The sequence below is a fragment of the Lathyrus oleraceus genome, chromosome 3 (genome assembly GCF_024323335.1).
Source record: "Lathyrus oleraceus cultivar Zhongwan6 chromosome 3, CAAS_Psat_ZW6_1.0, whole genome shotgun sequence".
Classification (NCBI taxonomy): Eukaryota; Viridiplantae; Streptophyta; class Magnoliopsida; order Fabales; family Fabaceae; genus Lathyrus; species Lathyrus oleraceus.
In genome coordinates, this window is record NC_066581.1 from 511077412 (window position 1) to 511094442 (window position 17031).

The 17031-nt window shown below is 39.2% G+C and overlaps 2 protein-coding genes across 2 annotated transcripts; both read left to right on the top strand.

Moving 5' to 3' along the window:
• The first annotated feature begins 4758 nt into the window (after nt 1-4758).
• On the top strand, nt 4759-5916 carry LOC127131889 (uncharacterized). Its single transcript, XM_051060778.1, has 2 exons — nt 4759-5076; nt 5347-5916. Exons 1-2 carry the CDS (start codon nt 4759-4761, stop codon nt 5914-5916), a joined length of 888 nt encoding a protein of 295 aa, XP_050916735.1.
• Nucleotides 5917-15171: 9255 nt separating this feature from the next.
• LOC127131890 (uncharacterized) lies at nt 15172-16329 on the top strand. The gene is made up of 2 exons (XM_051060779.1): nt 15172-15489; nt 15760-16329. The coding sequence occupies exons 1-2, from the start codon at nt 15172-15174 to the stop codon at nt 16327-16329; spliced, it is 888 nt and encodes a 295-aa protein (XP_050916736.1).
• The last annotated feature ends 702 nt before the right edge of the window (nt 16330-17031 follow it).

Consider the following 17031-nt stretch of genomic DNA (forward strand, 5'->3'; position numbering starts at 1 on the left):
CCGTTCTGGTCTTTCATCATCAAACTTCCTGGATGGCATCTTTAAGCCCATCTCCATCAGGAATAACTTCTGATTAACAAGTGAAAATTTTTGGGGCATTCTAATGTTCAATAATCTTCCACCTCCAGATCACGAATGACGTACATACCATTCTAACTCTCTCGGTTCAAGAATATTGAACAGGGGCAGCTGTCATACCCCAAAATTTGCCCGTTAACATTACAAGGTATTTTTTAAGGCACCCCAACTTATTTTTCAAGGCATTAATCTCAAAAGAACAAAGGCCCAACACACAGATGGCCAAACCCAGAAAATGGCCCAAACTGGCTTGCTCGCTAGGCGAGCAAATCCTTCGCCTAGCGAACCCCTCGCTATACCGCTCGCCTAGCGAAGCTTGCGGATATCAGAAAATTCTGGGCTTCATTCTGAGCCTATTAGGTCACAAAAAGAGCATTATAAATAGCAGAGCTTCATTCAGGAAGAGGAGGACGAAAACGGAAGGAAAACCAGAGATAGAAAGAAGGCACAACAAACCCTGGAGGCTAACCAAGAGAATTCAGAGCAACCCTAAAGGAAACCCTGAAGGAAGCTCATCCGCATCAAGGTCACCTCCGCCCAACTCTATCCGACTTGCCAATTCGAGGTTGCAATTCGATTGCAAACAGGTTTGTATTACCATTACCGCTTTATGTTCTTAATTTGCATGTGATATTATAATTAAACTCATAAACATATTTGAGTTTTTGCATGTGAATTTAAGTGTGCCTGAATATTGTGAATGCTGAACCATGTAATTTGTGTATTGGACGCCATAAGGCGTGCAGCAGGCTGAGGTCATACTGTTCTGAAATTCAAAACCCGCAGCCGCTCGCTAGCACATCGCTAAGCGAGCATGCAGCGAGTATTCGCTAGGCCTTCGCTAGGCGAGGCAGAGGCGAACGTGACAGTCGCTAATAATTTGGGTGTTCTGTTCTGTGCTTATTTGATCTGTCCTATGTTAATCATGCGTTATTTTGACTGACATTCCTACTGCTGTGTTTTCCTTTGCGGTGTAATCCTCGATTGCACCCCCATTTGGTATTCTGACCTGTGTGCTGAATGTTGTAAAGGTTCACATATTCCCAGGAACAAGTAGCTTGCTAGGTATTCCACTTTATTTGTGGGATACCCTTGTGGAGATTCCTCCTAATTATTTAGTTGATTTTAATGTGGAGATTCATCCTAACTGTTTAATCGATTTTAATGTGGAAATTCACTCTAATTACCTAATTGATTACGGCTATCTAATTAATTGTAAAACTTTGCCTTTAAATAAGTGATCCTGAACCTCTCTTTGTTACCCTACGACTCCGGTATTATGGTCATGTCCCGCGAATGTGGGGATACACTTAGTGAAGACCCTTCGGTTAAATCATCATGTCCCTATAAAATAAATCATAGTCCCTCGGATGTTGCCTGCGAATATATGATTTTGTCCCTCGATGACCCTTCGTTGTAGCCTACGGTTAAATGATGATCGTCCCTTCGAATGCTAAGGTATCCTTACAAATGTTGCCTTCAATGACCAATCGATGACCCTACGATGACCCTTTTACATCCAAAGGATAAAACTACTTACTTCTCAACAGTAAGGACAGTTTTACCCTCCTAAGGATAGGAAATGCCCATAAAGACCTTGGGTAGGTGTAACTCTCAATTGCTGGCTCACAACCTAAAATATTTTTCACACCCCACACCTTTCAAAACATCTTTTAGAAAATCACCACTTGGTATACATTCATACTAGAATCATTACCGAGTTATATTTTTCTAAACATCTTTCAAAATTAAACGAGATAAATACTTTGTATACATTCATACAAGAATCATTACAAAGTTAAACTCTCTTTTCAAAACATTTTCTAAGCAATTCACAAACACTTTTTCAGACAAGGAAAATAACATAAGTGATCCAGCAATTAAGAGCCCATGGATAACCATGGATACAAAGGGTGCTAACACCTTCCCTTTGTATAATGTACCTCCCGAACCCAAAATCTGATCAAGGTCTTTCCTGTTCTTTTCCACCTTTCCTTATAGGATAAAAGAAAAGTCGGTGGCGACTCTTGCTAACCGCGACATTTGCTTTCCAAAGCAAAAACACATAAAGTCAGTTCACCGTATGACACATCGCCATCAACCTCACATAGCTTACTCTTGGGCTTCCTTACAATGAAACCTACTTGGTTATTGATTAATCGAGTAGATGAAATAATACACTAAATACAATTCATTTCATAAACACGAATTCAAATCATTTTTCAAACCACTCAATTTCAAAAGAATTTCCTCTTTTAACACAAACTTGGGATGAAAAGGAGATAGGAAGCGTACGCTTCACTATTTCTCAATTACTCGAATGATTGGCGTACGCCATATTGCGCGAGTTCTTGTCACCCGATTAAACCTTAATTATACACATTCAAACCATATTTTTTAAATCAATTACAAATTCCAACTCCTTTTAATTAATCTTTGAATGAAAAGGAGAATAGTGAGCATCCGCTTCATTATCTCTCGATTATACGAATAATTGGCGTACGCCATATTGCTCGGATTTTCGTCATTCAAATATAAACCTTAATCATACAACTTTCAAATCACTCTTCAAAATCAAATATAATTTTCAAATTCAAATCATTCAAACCCTAACACTTCAAATCATAATATTTCAAATCATTTCTACAAATTCCAAATCCTTTTAATTCCATATTTTGGATGAAAAGGGGAATAGTGAGCATCCGCTTCATTATCTCTCGATTATTCGAATAATTGGCGTACGCCATATTGCTTGAATCTTCGTCATCAAATTAAAGCCTATCAAAATACAAATTATTTTCACAAATCAAATACGACATCCAAACATATCTTTTACAATTTAAACTTCGGATGATAAAAGATGAGAGGCGTACGCCTCGCCATCTCTCGATTATTTGAATAATTGGCAAACGCCATATTGCACAAATTATCGACTTCCGACTAAAACACGCTAAATAAACTTGGATAAGGGAATAAGTGGCGTACGCCTCATTATTCCTTGAATAAGCAAGTAGGGGGCGTACGCCTCGCTACCGTGCGCATTCAACATCCACAAACAAACTTTCAAAATAATCTGAATGAAAAAGGAATAAAAGGCGGACGCCTTATTATTCCTCGAAAGAATTGAACAATTGGTGAACACCACATTGCTCAACCTTTCGTCGTTCTTCAAAACATCTCAAACAAATCAATCTAACTTCTCGCCCCCGAGCGATCGAAACCAATCAAAACCCGAACACATCAATTCAACTTGTCACCCCCGCGTGACCAAAACACTCTTTTCAAAAAGAACACTATTTAATCATTTCTAATGCGCACAACAAACCAATGCTTAAGCCTCCGCCGAGAGTAGACAAGCCAACGTTTAGCCTTTAGAACGCGATCTAAATAGCTGTTCGGTAAAAGACACCAACCAACCGTAGTCCCCGAACTACGAATGCTCTGACTTCCTTATTGCACCATAAGGATACGTAGGCACGAGATTGCGAGATCTTGGCGAGCACACTAATAAAAAACCTCCCTTTTCTCCCTCCTGAGGTCTTCACCCATATTTATCATCAACCCTAATTACTCGAAGAAAGCAAATAACAGTTAACTAACATTCAAATAGCAAATTGGACTAAAAGGTTCCCGTTGAGTACAACGGACGTGAGGGGTGTTAATACCTTCCCCTTGCGTAATCGACTCCCGAACCCGAATATGGTTGCGACGACCATTATTCTATTTTCTAAAAGGTTTTATCGATATTTCCCTATTCCTTCATTGGGATAAATAAAGTTCGGTGGCGACTCTGTTCGAACATAATTTTTTCCGCGACCATCGCGAGGAATCGTATTTTTCGAGATGCGACAGATGGCGACTCTGCTGGGGATATTGCTCCAAGCAAGAGAGAGTCAAGCCTAACTTAGTCAATTTGCTATGAATGTTAGAATACCGCTTTTTTATTTGCTTATGTATATCTTGATGTATTATTTATGCTATTATATTGGGTGATCTATGGTGCTTGACATATGTTGTGAGATAAGCTCCGTACCCGAGCTTTGAAAAGAACTTAGAACCCGGAGTTGTGTAGTATTGAACCGAGGGGTGTACACCTCATTGGGACAATACGAGAACTCCACCTAGAGTAGATCTGTTCAGAATTTCCATCATAATATGGCTAGCCCATTATTGCGAGGAAACGTTGAACATGGTCCATGACTCTAGGAACCTCGCCTTAAACCGAAGTCCGTCTTCATGACTGGCGATTGTGTAGTATTGAACCGAGGGGTCTACACCCCGTTCGAACAATACGAAGATCCCACTTAGAAAAGATTGATTCTGAACTTTCATCACGATGTGGCTAGCCTATTATTGCGATGGGATGCTGAACACAATCCATGACTCTAAGTTCTGTCTTGGAAAGGAATAACCTTAGGAGCCATCCTTTGTGTGTAGGGTAGAGAACATAGAACCTCCTTATAGGGTGTACCATATGATACTCGTGTTATCCTGGATCCTAACTATACCTGAATTACATTTTCTTTGCATACCTAAATACAAAATTTCATGCATTCTCATCCCATCAGCATGAATTGCATATCATTTTCATAAACAAAAAAACTCATCCCATCCTGTGTCCATAACTCGCAGTTGAATTCCTGACATTCGTATCAGACTTGAAGTAGCTCTGAAAAGATTATGGATTCGTTGGAGCAAAACCATATTGCATTGAGAGGAGATGTGGACTCAATGAAAAAACAGATAGACCGACTTATGGAGGCTATGATAGATTTAGCAAAGAGGGAGGACAACATTCAGCAGACTGCAGTGGTTGAGAATGTGGTGTTAGCTCCAGTAAATAGTCTTACCCAACCTCAGCTTGCGCAAACCCCAGTTAATAACTCGGTTGTACAAAAACGTCATATTGTTCGAGATAAGGGTTCCTCATATCATGATGATGTTGAGTATCATAGCTTTGCATTCTCTGTGCCGGATTCCCATGGGACAAGCCTTGTGGTTAATATTGAACAACCACAAGATGATGAGATTGCTAAAAGATGTTGCGTGCTAGAGAAAAGACTCAAGGCCATAGAAGGACAAGATACTATTGAACAGAGTGCCTTAGACATGTGTTTGGTACCTGGCCTCGTTATACCCTCAAAATTCAAAGTACCAGAATTTGAGAAGTACAAAGGGGATAGCTGTCCAAAGCACCATCTGGTGATGTTTTGCCGTAAAATGACTTCTCATGCCCATAATGATAAGTTAATGATTCACTGTTTTCAGGACAGTTTGACTGGGGCATCATTGAGTTGGTATATGAAGTTAGAAAGGAATCATGTTCAGTCATGGATGGACCTAGCTAACGCTTTTTTGAATCAGTACAAATACAATTTGGACATGGCTCCCGATCGCATGCAGTTGAGAGCCTTGTCTCAGGAAAGCAACGAATCCTTCAGAGGGTATGCCCAAAGATGGAAAGAGTTAGCAGCTCGCGTTGAACCACCACTCTTAGACAAAGAAGTGATGGAATTATTCAGGGATACCTTGCAAAGTCCTTACTTCGAAAGGATGATTAGCAGTGCAGCATCAGACTTCGCTCACTTGGTGTCAATTGGAGAACGCATCGAGAATGGCCTCAAAAGTGGAAAAATCCAATGCGCCTCAAATAGCCAGAGCATGGAGAGTGAATCTATTCCTAGTTCCCAAAAGGAAGAAGAAGCTGAAATTAACGCAGTCTGGGAAGCTCCACAAGCTTCACACCAGACATCATTCTCTCCACATGGTCAGTATCCTACAACTCAAGGACCTCTTCAACATCAACAACAGATTCCACCTCAGCAGCCATACAAATGACATAACACTCCACATCAGCAGCGCCAACATGCTCAACAAAGGCCAAGGAAGCCAGAGAGACATATTGATTCGCTTCCAATGCCATATAGTCAAGCACTTCCATATTTGATTAAGAGGGGATTGATAGTGCCAAAGGAGCTAAAACCAGTCAGTCCTCCATATCCACCAGGCTTTGACGCCAATGCTCGATGTGACTTCCATGCTGGGGCACAAGGGCATTCAACTGAAGACTGCAAGGTGCTCAAGAGTAAGGTACAAACCCTGCTTGATTCCAAGATGTTCTCATTTGCGCCTCGAAGCTTGCAAATAAATAATACTTCTTCGCCTAGCTATGCGGGTCCATCAGTCCAAACCGTGGAAGAGATTTCCGAGAATATGTCTGAAGATGATTGTCATACTAGTCTCGACGAGCAGAACTACCACCACTATGAAGAAGGATAGCCCAACAGTGAACCAAACACGAGAGAGTTTCCTCTACACTGGCAACCATTTGGCTACTCCTCGCATTTCATTTGTATTTTTCTTTGCATGTTAAGTACTTATCTGCTTTCAAGTATTGTTGATTTCCTTTAATGGTAATATTAATGAAATGATTATGCATCTTTTAAACGAATCCTTTCGTATTCACTCGTTTTTTCTATTGATATAAAAAATATTTCTCCCATTCACTTATCAAACTGTTGTTTTAGCAAAAATTGAAGGGAGAATGACGAAAACGAAATACTCATAATTGTTGATTGTATGCTTTCGGATAAAACCTTGTTGATGATGTACAGGCATTGTTTCAAATCCCCAAACACTAGAGAGATAAGGAGTTAATCCCTAGTCAACCACTTCGAGCCTAGAAGTAGGAGTTTCTTTCGGATTTACAAACCCTTACATCTAACCTGGGGCAAGGTAGTGTTCAGTTAATTTGACTACGCATTCAAATTACAAGATGAGATATCCCGTATGTGGATCAACTACATGCCATTCTTCGCACACTTCCTAAAGTGTCAAAGGAACCTTGAAATGTCCCAAGATTGATGTCGGTCGTTCTTCAATGACCAATGACTTGGCAGTCATAAAAAAAAAATCAATGAAAGAGCCCGCTAAGTCGAACACCCAAAAAGGAGACTTAGGCAAAAATTAGGGCAATCCCGGTGGACTAAAAAGCTTCAAAAAGCGGTCCACGCAAAAGTTAGGGATCAAAGCAAAAAATCAAAAGAGGTCATGAAAAAACCTCAACAAAATAAAAAAAGATTCGGTGACCATCATACCAAAATCAAAGGGTCACCAACATCCATGAAGAGAAAAATAAGATGACTGCCATTTCAAGAGATCTTACACTTCCAAACTCTCTTAAAAGTTTAATGCGTGTGTTGACTTAACTGAAGTAGGATTGGAGATCATCATGAAGAAGGGGTGGGATAAAACAAAATTTGAGCCTTATATCCTTTTGTTCAAAAACCGTTAACCATGCCACGTTACAACCCTCAAAAGACCTAATTGAAGTAAGGTTTATTCTGAAAGCATACTACAACAAGGTTGCGTAAACTGACTCCTAAATATTTGCTAATCACCTGTATTGGCATCATATCCCGCTGTATCTTTCACACACTAGCTAAATCAACAATGTGTTCGAACTAATGGTTCATTCATCACACACTATCACATCACCTCAATAAATGATTTTTCAAACCTGCATGAATGTCGCATTAAAATTACCATTGATTGAATAAACAATTTTAAACTACAAGTAAGTACTTGACATCAAGGAGCTTCGAAAAGCAATCAGTGAAGAACTTGATCATTCGTCAATGCTGACCCAAATCAAAACTACTTCCTAACCCTATGGATTAGGGGCATGGTATCCAATGAATATGAATTGGCCAGTCAAAAGACAAACTCCAAGCATCAGTTGATCAAGGAGGCAAATTATTACAACATACTCAGTCAATCTGGGGCAAGCCTTTCAAAATCTAAATCAAGGGAAAATTACAGAAAGACTCGTACACTGGGGAAAATTGGTTCAAGTCATGGTATAATCGTTCCCAGGATTTCCTTTCAAAGTTTAAACCCTGCACACTGGGGCAGACAAGTTCCAAAGAGCCTTGGGGCAGAGCAAAAGCACAATCATCATGCATTGATTACGTCGCTACGCTCACAAAATTATTTTTTAATCATCTACAAGGCATATCAGGCGAAGAAGTTAAGATTCTCTCAAGAACAAATACACAGTCGATCAGCAAATGATCAAACTTGGGGCACCAAAAGCATCCACATCTATCTTCTGATTATCGCATCGTCAAAATACAGAATGTCGGGAAGTCAAAACCTTTCACCAACCAAAGTCCAATCCAAATTGGCAATTACCAAAAAAAAAACAAAGTCCAATCCATATTGGCAGCTACCAAAAATAAAAGTCCACTTTGTTGGCATCTCCAAAATCAAAGTCCAATCCCTATTGGCATCTCCAAAATCAAAGTCCAATCCCTATTGGCATCTCCAAAACCAAAGTCCAATCCATATTGGCAATCACTGAAAGTCCACTTTGCTGGCATCTTCATAAACTCAAATCCAATCAATATTGGTACCCAGAAAGTCTCACCTTCAAAAAGGAAGATCAATCCAGAAACAACCAATAATCCTCTTGCATTACCACATGCACTGCATACAATAAACACGCATAACTTTCCTGCCAAATAAGGAAGTTGCATATCAAGGATCTCTCTCACAAAAATAAGAAATTTTCATTAACATGCATCATACGCATGCACAACATCATAATTCTTTCCCATCAACCCTTTGATGGACGTAACCTGATCCCCCTTTTCCATCAGCCCTCTGATGATGACATTTCACAACAAATTTTTCCACCAACCCTTTGGTGATGCCACTCCATAGTGAAGTCTCTTTTCCGTCAACCCTTTGACGATGACCATACTTTTCCACCAACCCTTTGGTGATGCCACTCCATAGTGAAGTCTCTTTTCCGTCAACCCTTTGACGATGACCATACTTTTCCACCAACCCTTTGGTGATGCCACTCCATAGTGAAGTTTCTTTCCGTCAACCCTTTGACGATGATACTACATATACAATCTTTGCCACCAACCCTTTGGTGATGCCACTCTATAGTGAAGTTTCTTTCCGTCAACCCATTGACGATGACAACTACCTTTCCATCAGCCCTCTGATGATGACAATCTTTTCCGTCAACCCTTTGACGATGACGAATTATTTTCCACCAACCCTTTGGTGATGACTTCTTTTAATTACTTCCATCAACCCTTTGATGATGCTACTCCATAGTGAAGTCTCTTTCCACCAACCCTTTGGTGATGCCACTCTATAGTGAAGTTTCTTTCCGTCAACCCATTGACGATGACAACTACCTTTCCATCAGCCCTCTGATGATGACAATCTTTTTCGTCAACCCTTTGACGATGACGAATTATTTTCCACCAACCCTTTGGTGATGACTTCTTTTAATTACTTCCATCAACCCTTTGATGATGCCACTCCATAGTGAAGTCTCTTTCCGTCAACCCTTTGATGATGAATGATACTACATATATAATTCCTTTTCCACTAACCCTTTGGTGATGCCATCCTTTACTTCTTTCCGTCAACCCATTGACGATGACAACTACCTTTCCGTCATCCCTCTGATGATGATCTTTTCCATCAGCCCTCTGATGATGACAGTTACCTTTCCGTCAACCCTTTGACGATGACAGTCACCTTTCCATCAACTTTTTGATGATGATATTCCCCAATAATTCCAAAAAAAAACCCTATAAAAATCCAAAACTCGTTGCATTTTCTTTCTACATTTCCCCATTGCATTTCAAAGGACAAAATTTGGGTCTTTTCGTATTTAATTACCTTCCACCACGAATGTATGAAGACCGTTGTCATTCTTACCTTCTAGTTCAAGTTAATTAAATAGGGGCAGCTGTCATACCCCAATTTTGTCCGGGCATATTTAAGTTTTCATAAAATCGTTTTCATTTTCATTTTCGCATCATATGCATAGCATGACATACATTGCATCATGAATAAACACCTAAAATGTCAGTCAGAATGAATTTATTTGAGAATACAGACAAATCGGTTGAATCGTTAAAATTCGAGGAAAGACTGTATTTTTTAATAAGTATGTTTTGTCCTGACAATTTTAGTGTGACCGGTTTAATTTTCCGAACAAATTGGTACTCATTTTTCTATTTCTAAGTGGTCAACATTTTTGTTTAGTTATTTAATTAAAATAATTAAAATTTGTTTAAATTAAATATTAGTTAGTTTTTTTATGATTTGTTATTTAAATGAATAATAGTTATGGAAAATATATATATTTGCATTGGATCCTCTTTTGTTTTTATAAAAAAAAAACAAATAAATAAATAGCAAAAAGAATCCAAAGGGGATCTCACAAAATCCACTCACGTTTTCTCCCAACGGATTCCTCACTCACTCCACTCACATTTCCTAATTCTCTCTCTCTGAAACGAAGAAAAGACAAAAAAGAGGGAAATATAATGAATCACGCTTCTCTCACCTAAATCTCACGCTACTCTCACAATCACTCAGAAAAAGAAATTTCTCTTCCACTCTCTGCGGCTACTCTCACAATCACTCAGAAAAAGAAATTTCTCTTCCACTCTCTGCAGCTACCTCACCCATCATCTTCTTCACTCTCAAAAACCCTCGCCGTCACTCTCTTTCTCCACCATCCGCCGCCATCTCATCTTCTTCCTTCCGCCACCGTCCACAATCGCTTCCACCGCCACCTCAAATCGTGACCTCACCCTTCAAAACCCCCTTCACCACTCCGCCCAAGAACCACCCTTCACCCTCCTCATCGCCGAAACAACACCATCGCTACACACAGTTTCAACAAATCCTCATATCACCACCGACCAAAACCCTCGCTTTGATGGCTGTTTGAACATTTGATAGGTTGTAAATTCATGTCTATTTTGCAGGTCGAACCATTGCGGCGATTTCGGTCTCGCGAGCCTTGAGGACAGGTCGATGTTCATTGTGGCTATAGAGTCGAAATCAAAACCGAGACAGATCGCAGGAGGAAGCTTTGAATGAGCGGAGGCGATAAACTCCACAACAGTAAGAGCTAGCAGCAACGACAAACGCATCAGTAGCTGGTAGCATCGGAAAAGTCGTCATTGCGGTAACAATCTCAAGCTCTCCTCAAACATGACCATTACTTTATGTTGGTTTGGCTTTAATCACGTAGTTTGTTTTGGCTAGGCTGTTACGAAATTCACTGCCATTTGCCATAGCTTGGTTATTGAGAATTGGTGGATGTATCTGGAAAAATTCTATTGTGTATCTGTTGTTGCTATTATGGCTTTCAGTTCGTTATAGCTACTTTAACTTAGATGATGTCGTATATGAGTTGTGTTTGTGTGCTGTTACGGTTTCTTTTTTTTTATTTCAATTTCATTGAAATCGCAGGTTCTGGAAACTAGCACGATTAACCTGTTTTGTTGCGTTTGATTATTCTGGTTATGTGTATATTACTTTAGGAAGTTGATGTTGAGAGTCAAATGTTTTAGTTCTTTAATCTTCTCATAGATTTGTTTAAGTGTTATTCTGAATTGGGAAATCATAACAGCATGTTTCTTCTTTAAGGTTGACGTTTCAAAACCAGTTTTTGCAACGAATGAGTTTCGAATTTTGACGGACTTATTGTGGGTTAGCTTTGAGACCATTAAATTAATGTTGGCTGATTCAGGTTTATGTGTTATTCTAATTCAGTAAGAATGTTATGCTCAGAATATTGATGATTGTAAAGTTGGGAACATGAGGTTTGCTTTGTTGATTATATATTCCCAGATCTTGGTTAAGGAATTATGAGTTTTGTTTATATTTTGGGTTGAACACAGTCTTTTCGTTGCGTAAATTCTGGATGTGTGTATGTGTGAACTCTGGATGCGGTTTAAAATACTGCCTTTGGTTAAAGCTTTTTATTCACCCATCAACATAATGTGTGGAAGTTTTTGGTCTCCTTTAGAATAAATTAATTTGATTATTATACTTCATCATGCCATGTAGAATCATGTTCCTAATAGCAAATCGATTTTGATGATAGTATACCTTAAACATTCATAAACATCGAGAGCAATTTGGATATAACTAAGAGGTGGTTAATTGGATTTTAGTCCACGGATCCGGTAACTTCATGCCAATATACCGCCAAAATTCCAAATACATCAATTGTACATTCTTCACCGTGTTTCGATTTCATGCGGATTTCCAATTTCCGCCATGTATAAACCGGTTCCTAAGCACATTTTGTCACCGATTCATTTTTTTAAATCAAAGTTGTCACTAATTTGTTTTTCATAAAGAATATTATTAGTTGAATTTTTGTTTGATTAATTGTTTTTAATTAATTAACCTTAATTAACTTAATTATTTAAGATAATTAAATAATTTTGATAATTAGTTTTAATTAATTCGATTAATCAACTTAAGTAAAATTTGATAATAATCAAAGGATTTTCTTTTCCATCACCATTTCATAATCATTTTTAATTCAATTTCATTTCAATTCATCATCCAACACAAACCAATTTCAAAAAGCACAATCATGCAATTCTCGATTTAAATATCGAGCCCACTTTCAAACACCCTTATAAGTCGATCGCTCCTAAGCATCGCCATCAACCTCACATAGCTTACTCTTGGGCTTCCTTACAATGAAACCTACTTGGTTATTGATTAATCGAGTAGATGAAATAATACACTAAATACAATTCATTTCATAAACACGAATTCAAATCATTTTTCAAACCACTCAATTTCAAAAGAATTTCCTCTTTTAACACAAACTTGGGATGAAAAGGAGATAGGAAGCGTACGCTTCACTATTTCTCAATTACTCGAATGATTGGCGTACGCCATATTGCGCGAGTTCTTGTCACCCGATTAAACCTTAATCATACACATTCAAACCACATTTTTTTAAATTAATTAGAAATTCCAACTCCTTTTAATTAATCTTTGAATGAAAAGGAGAATAGTGAGCATCCGCTTCATTATCTCTCGATTATACGAATAATTGGCGTACGCCATATTGCTCGGATTTTCGTCATTCAAATATAAACCTTAATCATACAACTTTCAAATCACTCTTCAAAATCAAATATAATTTTCAAATTCAAATCATTCAAACCCTAACACTTCAAATCATAATATTTCAAATCATTTCTACAAATTCCAAATCCTTTTAATTCCATATTTTGGATGAAAAGGGGAATAGTGAGCATCCGCTTCATTATCTCTCGATTATTCGAATAATTGGCGTACGCCATATTGCTTGAATCTTCGTCATCAAATTAAAGCCTATCAAAATACAAATTATTTTCACAAATCAAATACGACATCCAAACATATCTTTTACAATTTAAACATCGGATGATAAAAGATGAGAGGCGTACGCCTCGCCATCTCTCGATTATTTGAATAATTGGCAAATGCCATATTGCACAAATTATCGACTTCCGACTAAAACACGCTAAATAAACTTGGATAAGGGAATAAGTGGCGTACGCCTCATTATTCCTTGAATAAGCAAGTAGGGGGCGTACGCCTCGCTACCGTGCGCATTCAACATCCACAAACAAACTTTCAAAATAATCTGAATGAAAAAGGAATAAAAGGCGGACGCCTTATTATTCCTCGAAAGAATTGAACAATTGGTGAACACCACATTGCTCAATCTTTCGTCATTCTTCAAAACATCTCAAACAAATCAATCTAACTTCTCGCCCTCGAGCGATCGAAACCAATCAAAACCCGAACACATCAATTCAACTTGTCACCCCCGCGTGACCAAAACACTCTTTTCAAAAAGAACACTATTTAATCATTTCTAATGCGCACAACAAACCAATGCTTAAGCCTCCGCCGAGAGTAGACAAGCCAACGTTTAGCCTTTAGAACGCGATCTAAATAGTTGTTCGGTAAAAGACACCAACCAACCGTAGTCCCCGAACTACGAATGCTCTGACTTCCTTATTGCACCATAAGGATACGTAGGCACGAGATTGCGAGATCTTGGCGAGCACACTAATAAAAAACCTCCCTTTTCTCCCTCCTGAGGTCTTCACCCATATTTATCATCAACCCTAATTACTCGAAGAAAGCAAATAACAGTTAACTAACATTCAAATAGCAAATTGGACTAAAAGGTTCCCGTTGAGTACAACGGACGTGAGGGGTGTTAATACCTTCCCCTTGCGTAATCGACTCCCGAACCCGAATATGGTTGCGACGACCATTATTCTATTTTCTAAAAGGTTTTATCGATATTTCCCTATTCCTTCATTGGGATAAATAAAGTTCGGTGGCGACTCTGTTCGAACATAATTTTTTCCGCGACCATCGCGAGGAATCGTATTTTTCGAGATGCGACAGATGGCGACTCTGCTGGGGATATTGCTCCAAGCAAGAGAGAGTCAAGCCTAACTTAGTCAATTTGCTATGAATGTTAGAATACCGCTTTTTTATTTGCTTCTGTATATCTTGATGTATTATTTATGCTATTATATTGGGTGATCTATGGTGCTTGACATATGTTGTGAGATAAGCTCCGTACCCGAGCTTTGAAAAGAACTTAGAACCCGGAGTTGTGTAGTATTGAACCGAGGGGTGTACACCTCATTGGGACAATACGAGAACTCCACCTAGAGTAGATCTGTTCAGAATTTCCATCATAATATGGCTAGCCCATTATTGCGAGGAAACGTTGAACATGGTCCATGACTCTAGGAACCTCGCCTTAAACCGAAGTCCGTCTTCATGACTGGCGATTGTGTAGTATTGAACCGAGGGGTCTACACCCCGTTCGAACAATACGAAGATCCCACTTAGAAAAGATTGATTCTGAACTTTCATCACGATGTGGCTAGCCCATTATTGCGATGGGATGCTGAACACAATCCATGACTCTAAGTTCTGTCTTGGAAAGGAATAACCTTAGGAGCCATCCTTTGTGTGTAGGGTAGAGAACATAGAACCTCCTTATAGGGTGTACCATATGATACTCGTGTTATCCTGGATCCTAACTATACCTGAATTACATTTTCTTTGCATACCTAAATACAAAATTTCATGCATTCTCATCCCATCAGCATGAATTGCATATCATTTTCATAAACAAAAAAACTCATCCCATCCTGTGTCCATAACTCGCAATTGAATTCCTGACATTCGTATCAGACTTGAAGTAGCTCTGAAAAGATTATGGATTCGTTGGAGCAAAACCATATTGCATTGAGAGGAGATGTGGACTCAATGAAAAAACAGATAGACCGACTTATGGAGGCTATGATAGATTTAGCAAAGAGGGAGGACAACATTCAGCAGACTGCAGTGGTTGAGAATGTGGTGTTAGCTCCAGTAAATAGTCTTACCCAACCTCAGCTTGCGCAAACCCCAGTTAATAACTCGGTTGTACAAAAACGTCATATTGTTCGAGATAAGGGTTCCTCATATCATGATGATGTTGAGTATCATAGCTTTGCATTCTCTGTGCCGGATTCCCATGGGACAAGCCTTGTGGTTAATATTGAACAACCACAAGATGATGAGATTGCTAAAAGATGTTGCGTGCTAGAGAAAAGACTCAAGGCCATAGAAGGACAAGATACTATTGAACAGAGTGCCTTAGACATGTGTTTGGTACCTGGCCTCGTTATACCCTCAAAATTCAAAGTACCAGAATTTGAGAAGTACAAAGGGGATAGCTGTCCAAAGCACCATCTGGTGATGTTTTGCCGTAAAATGACTTCTCATGCCCATAATGATAAGTTAATGATTCACTGTTTTCAGGACAGTTTGACTGGGGCATCATTGAGTTGGTATATGAAGTTAGAAAGGAATCATGTTCAGTCATGGATGGACCTAGCTAACGCTTTTTTGAATCAGTACAAATACAATTTGGACATGGCTCCCGATCGCATGCAGTTGAGAGCCTTGTCTCAGGAAAGCAACGAATCCTTCAGAGGGTATGCCCAAAGATGGAAAGAGTTAGCAGCTCGCGTTGAACCACCACTCTTAGACAAAGAAGTGATGGAATTATTCAGGGATACCTTGCAAAGTCCTTACTTCGAAAGGATGATTAGCAGTGCAGCATCAGACTTCGCTCACTTGGTGTCAATTGGAGAACGCATCGAGAATGGCCTCAAAAGTGGAAAAATCCAATGCGCCTCAAATAGCCAGAGCATGGAGAGTGAATCTATTCCTAGTTCCCAAAAGGAAGAAGAAGCTGAAATTAACGCAGTCTGGGAAGCTCCACAAGCTTCACACCAGACATCATTCTCTCCACATGGTCAGTATCCTACAACTCAAGGACCTCTTCAACATCAACAACAGATTCCACCTCAGCAGCCATACAAATGACATAACACTCCACATCAGCAGTGCCAACATGCTCAACAAAGGCCAAGGAAGCCAGAGAGACATATTGATTCGCTTCCAATGCCATATAGTCAAGCACTTCCATATTTGATTAAGAGGGGATTGATAGTGCCAAAGGAGCTAAAACCAGTCAGTCCTCCATATCCACCAGGCTTTGACGCCAATGCTCGATGTGACTTCCATGCTGGGGCACAAGGGCATTCAACTGAAGACTGCAAGGTGCTCAAGAGTAAGGTACAAACCCTGCTTGATTCCAAGATGTTCTCATTTGCGCCTCGAAGCTTGCAAATAAATAATACTTCTTCGCCTAGCTATGCGGGTCCATCAGTCCAAACCGTGGAAGAGATTTCCGAGAATATGTCTGAAGATGATTGTCATACTAGTCTCGACGAGCAGAACTACCACCACTATGAAGAAGGATAGCCCAACAGTGAACCAAACACGAGAGAGTTTCCTCTACACTGGCAACCATTTGGCTACTCCTCGCATTTCATTTGTATTTTTCTTTGCATGTTAAGTACTTATCTGCTTTCAAGTATTGTTGATTTCCTTTAATGGTAATATTAATGAAATGATTATGCATGTTTTAAACGAATCCTTTCGTATTCACTCGTTTTTTCTATTGATATAAAAAATATTTCTCCCATTCACTTATCAAACTGTTGTTTTAGCAAAAATTGAAGG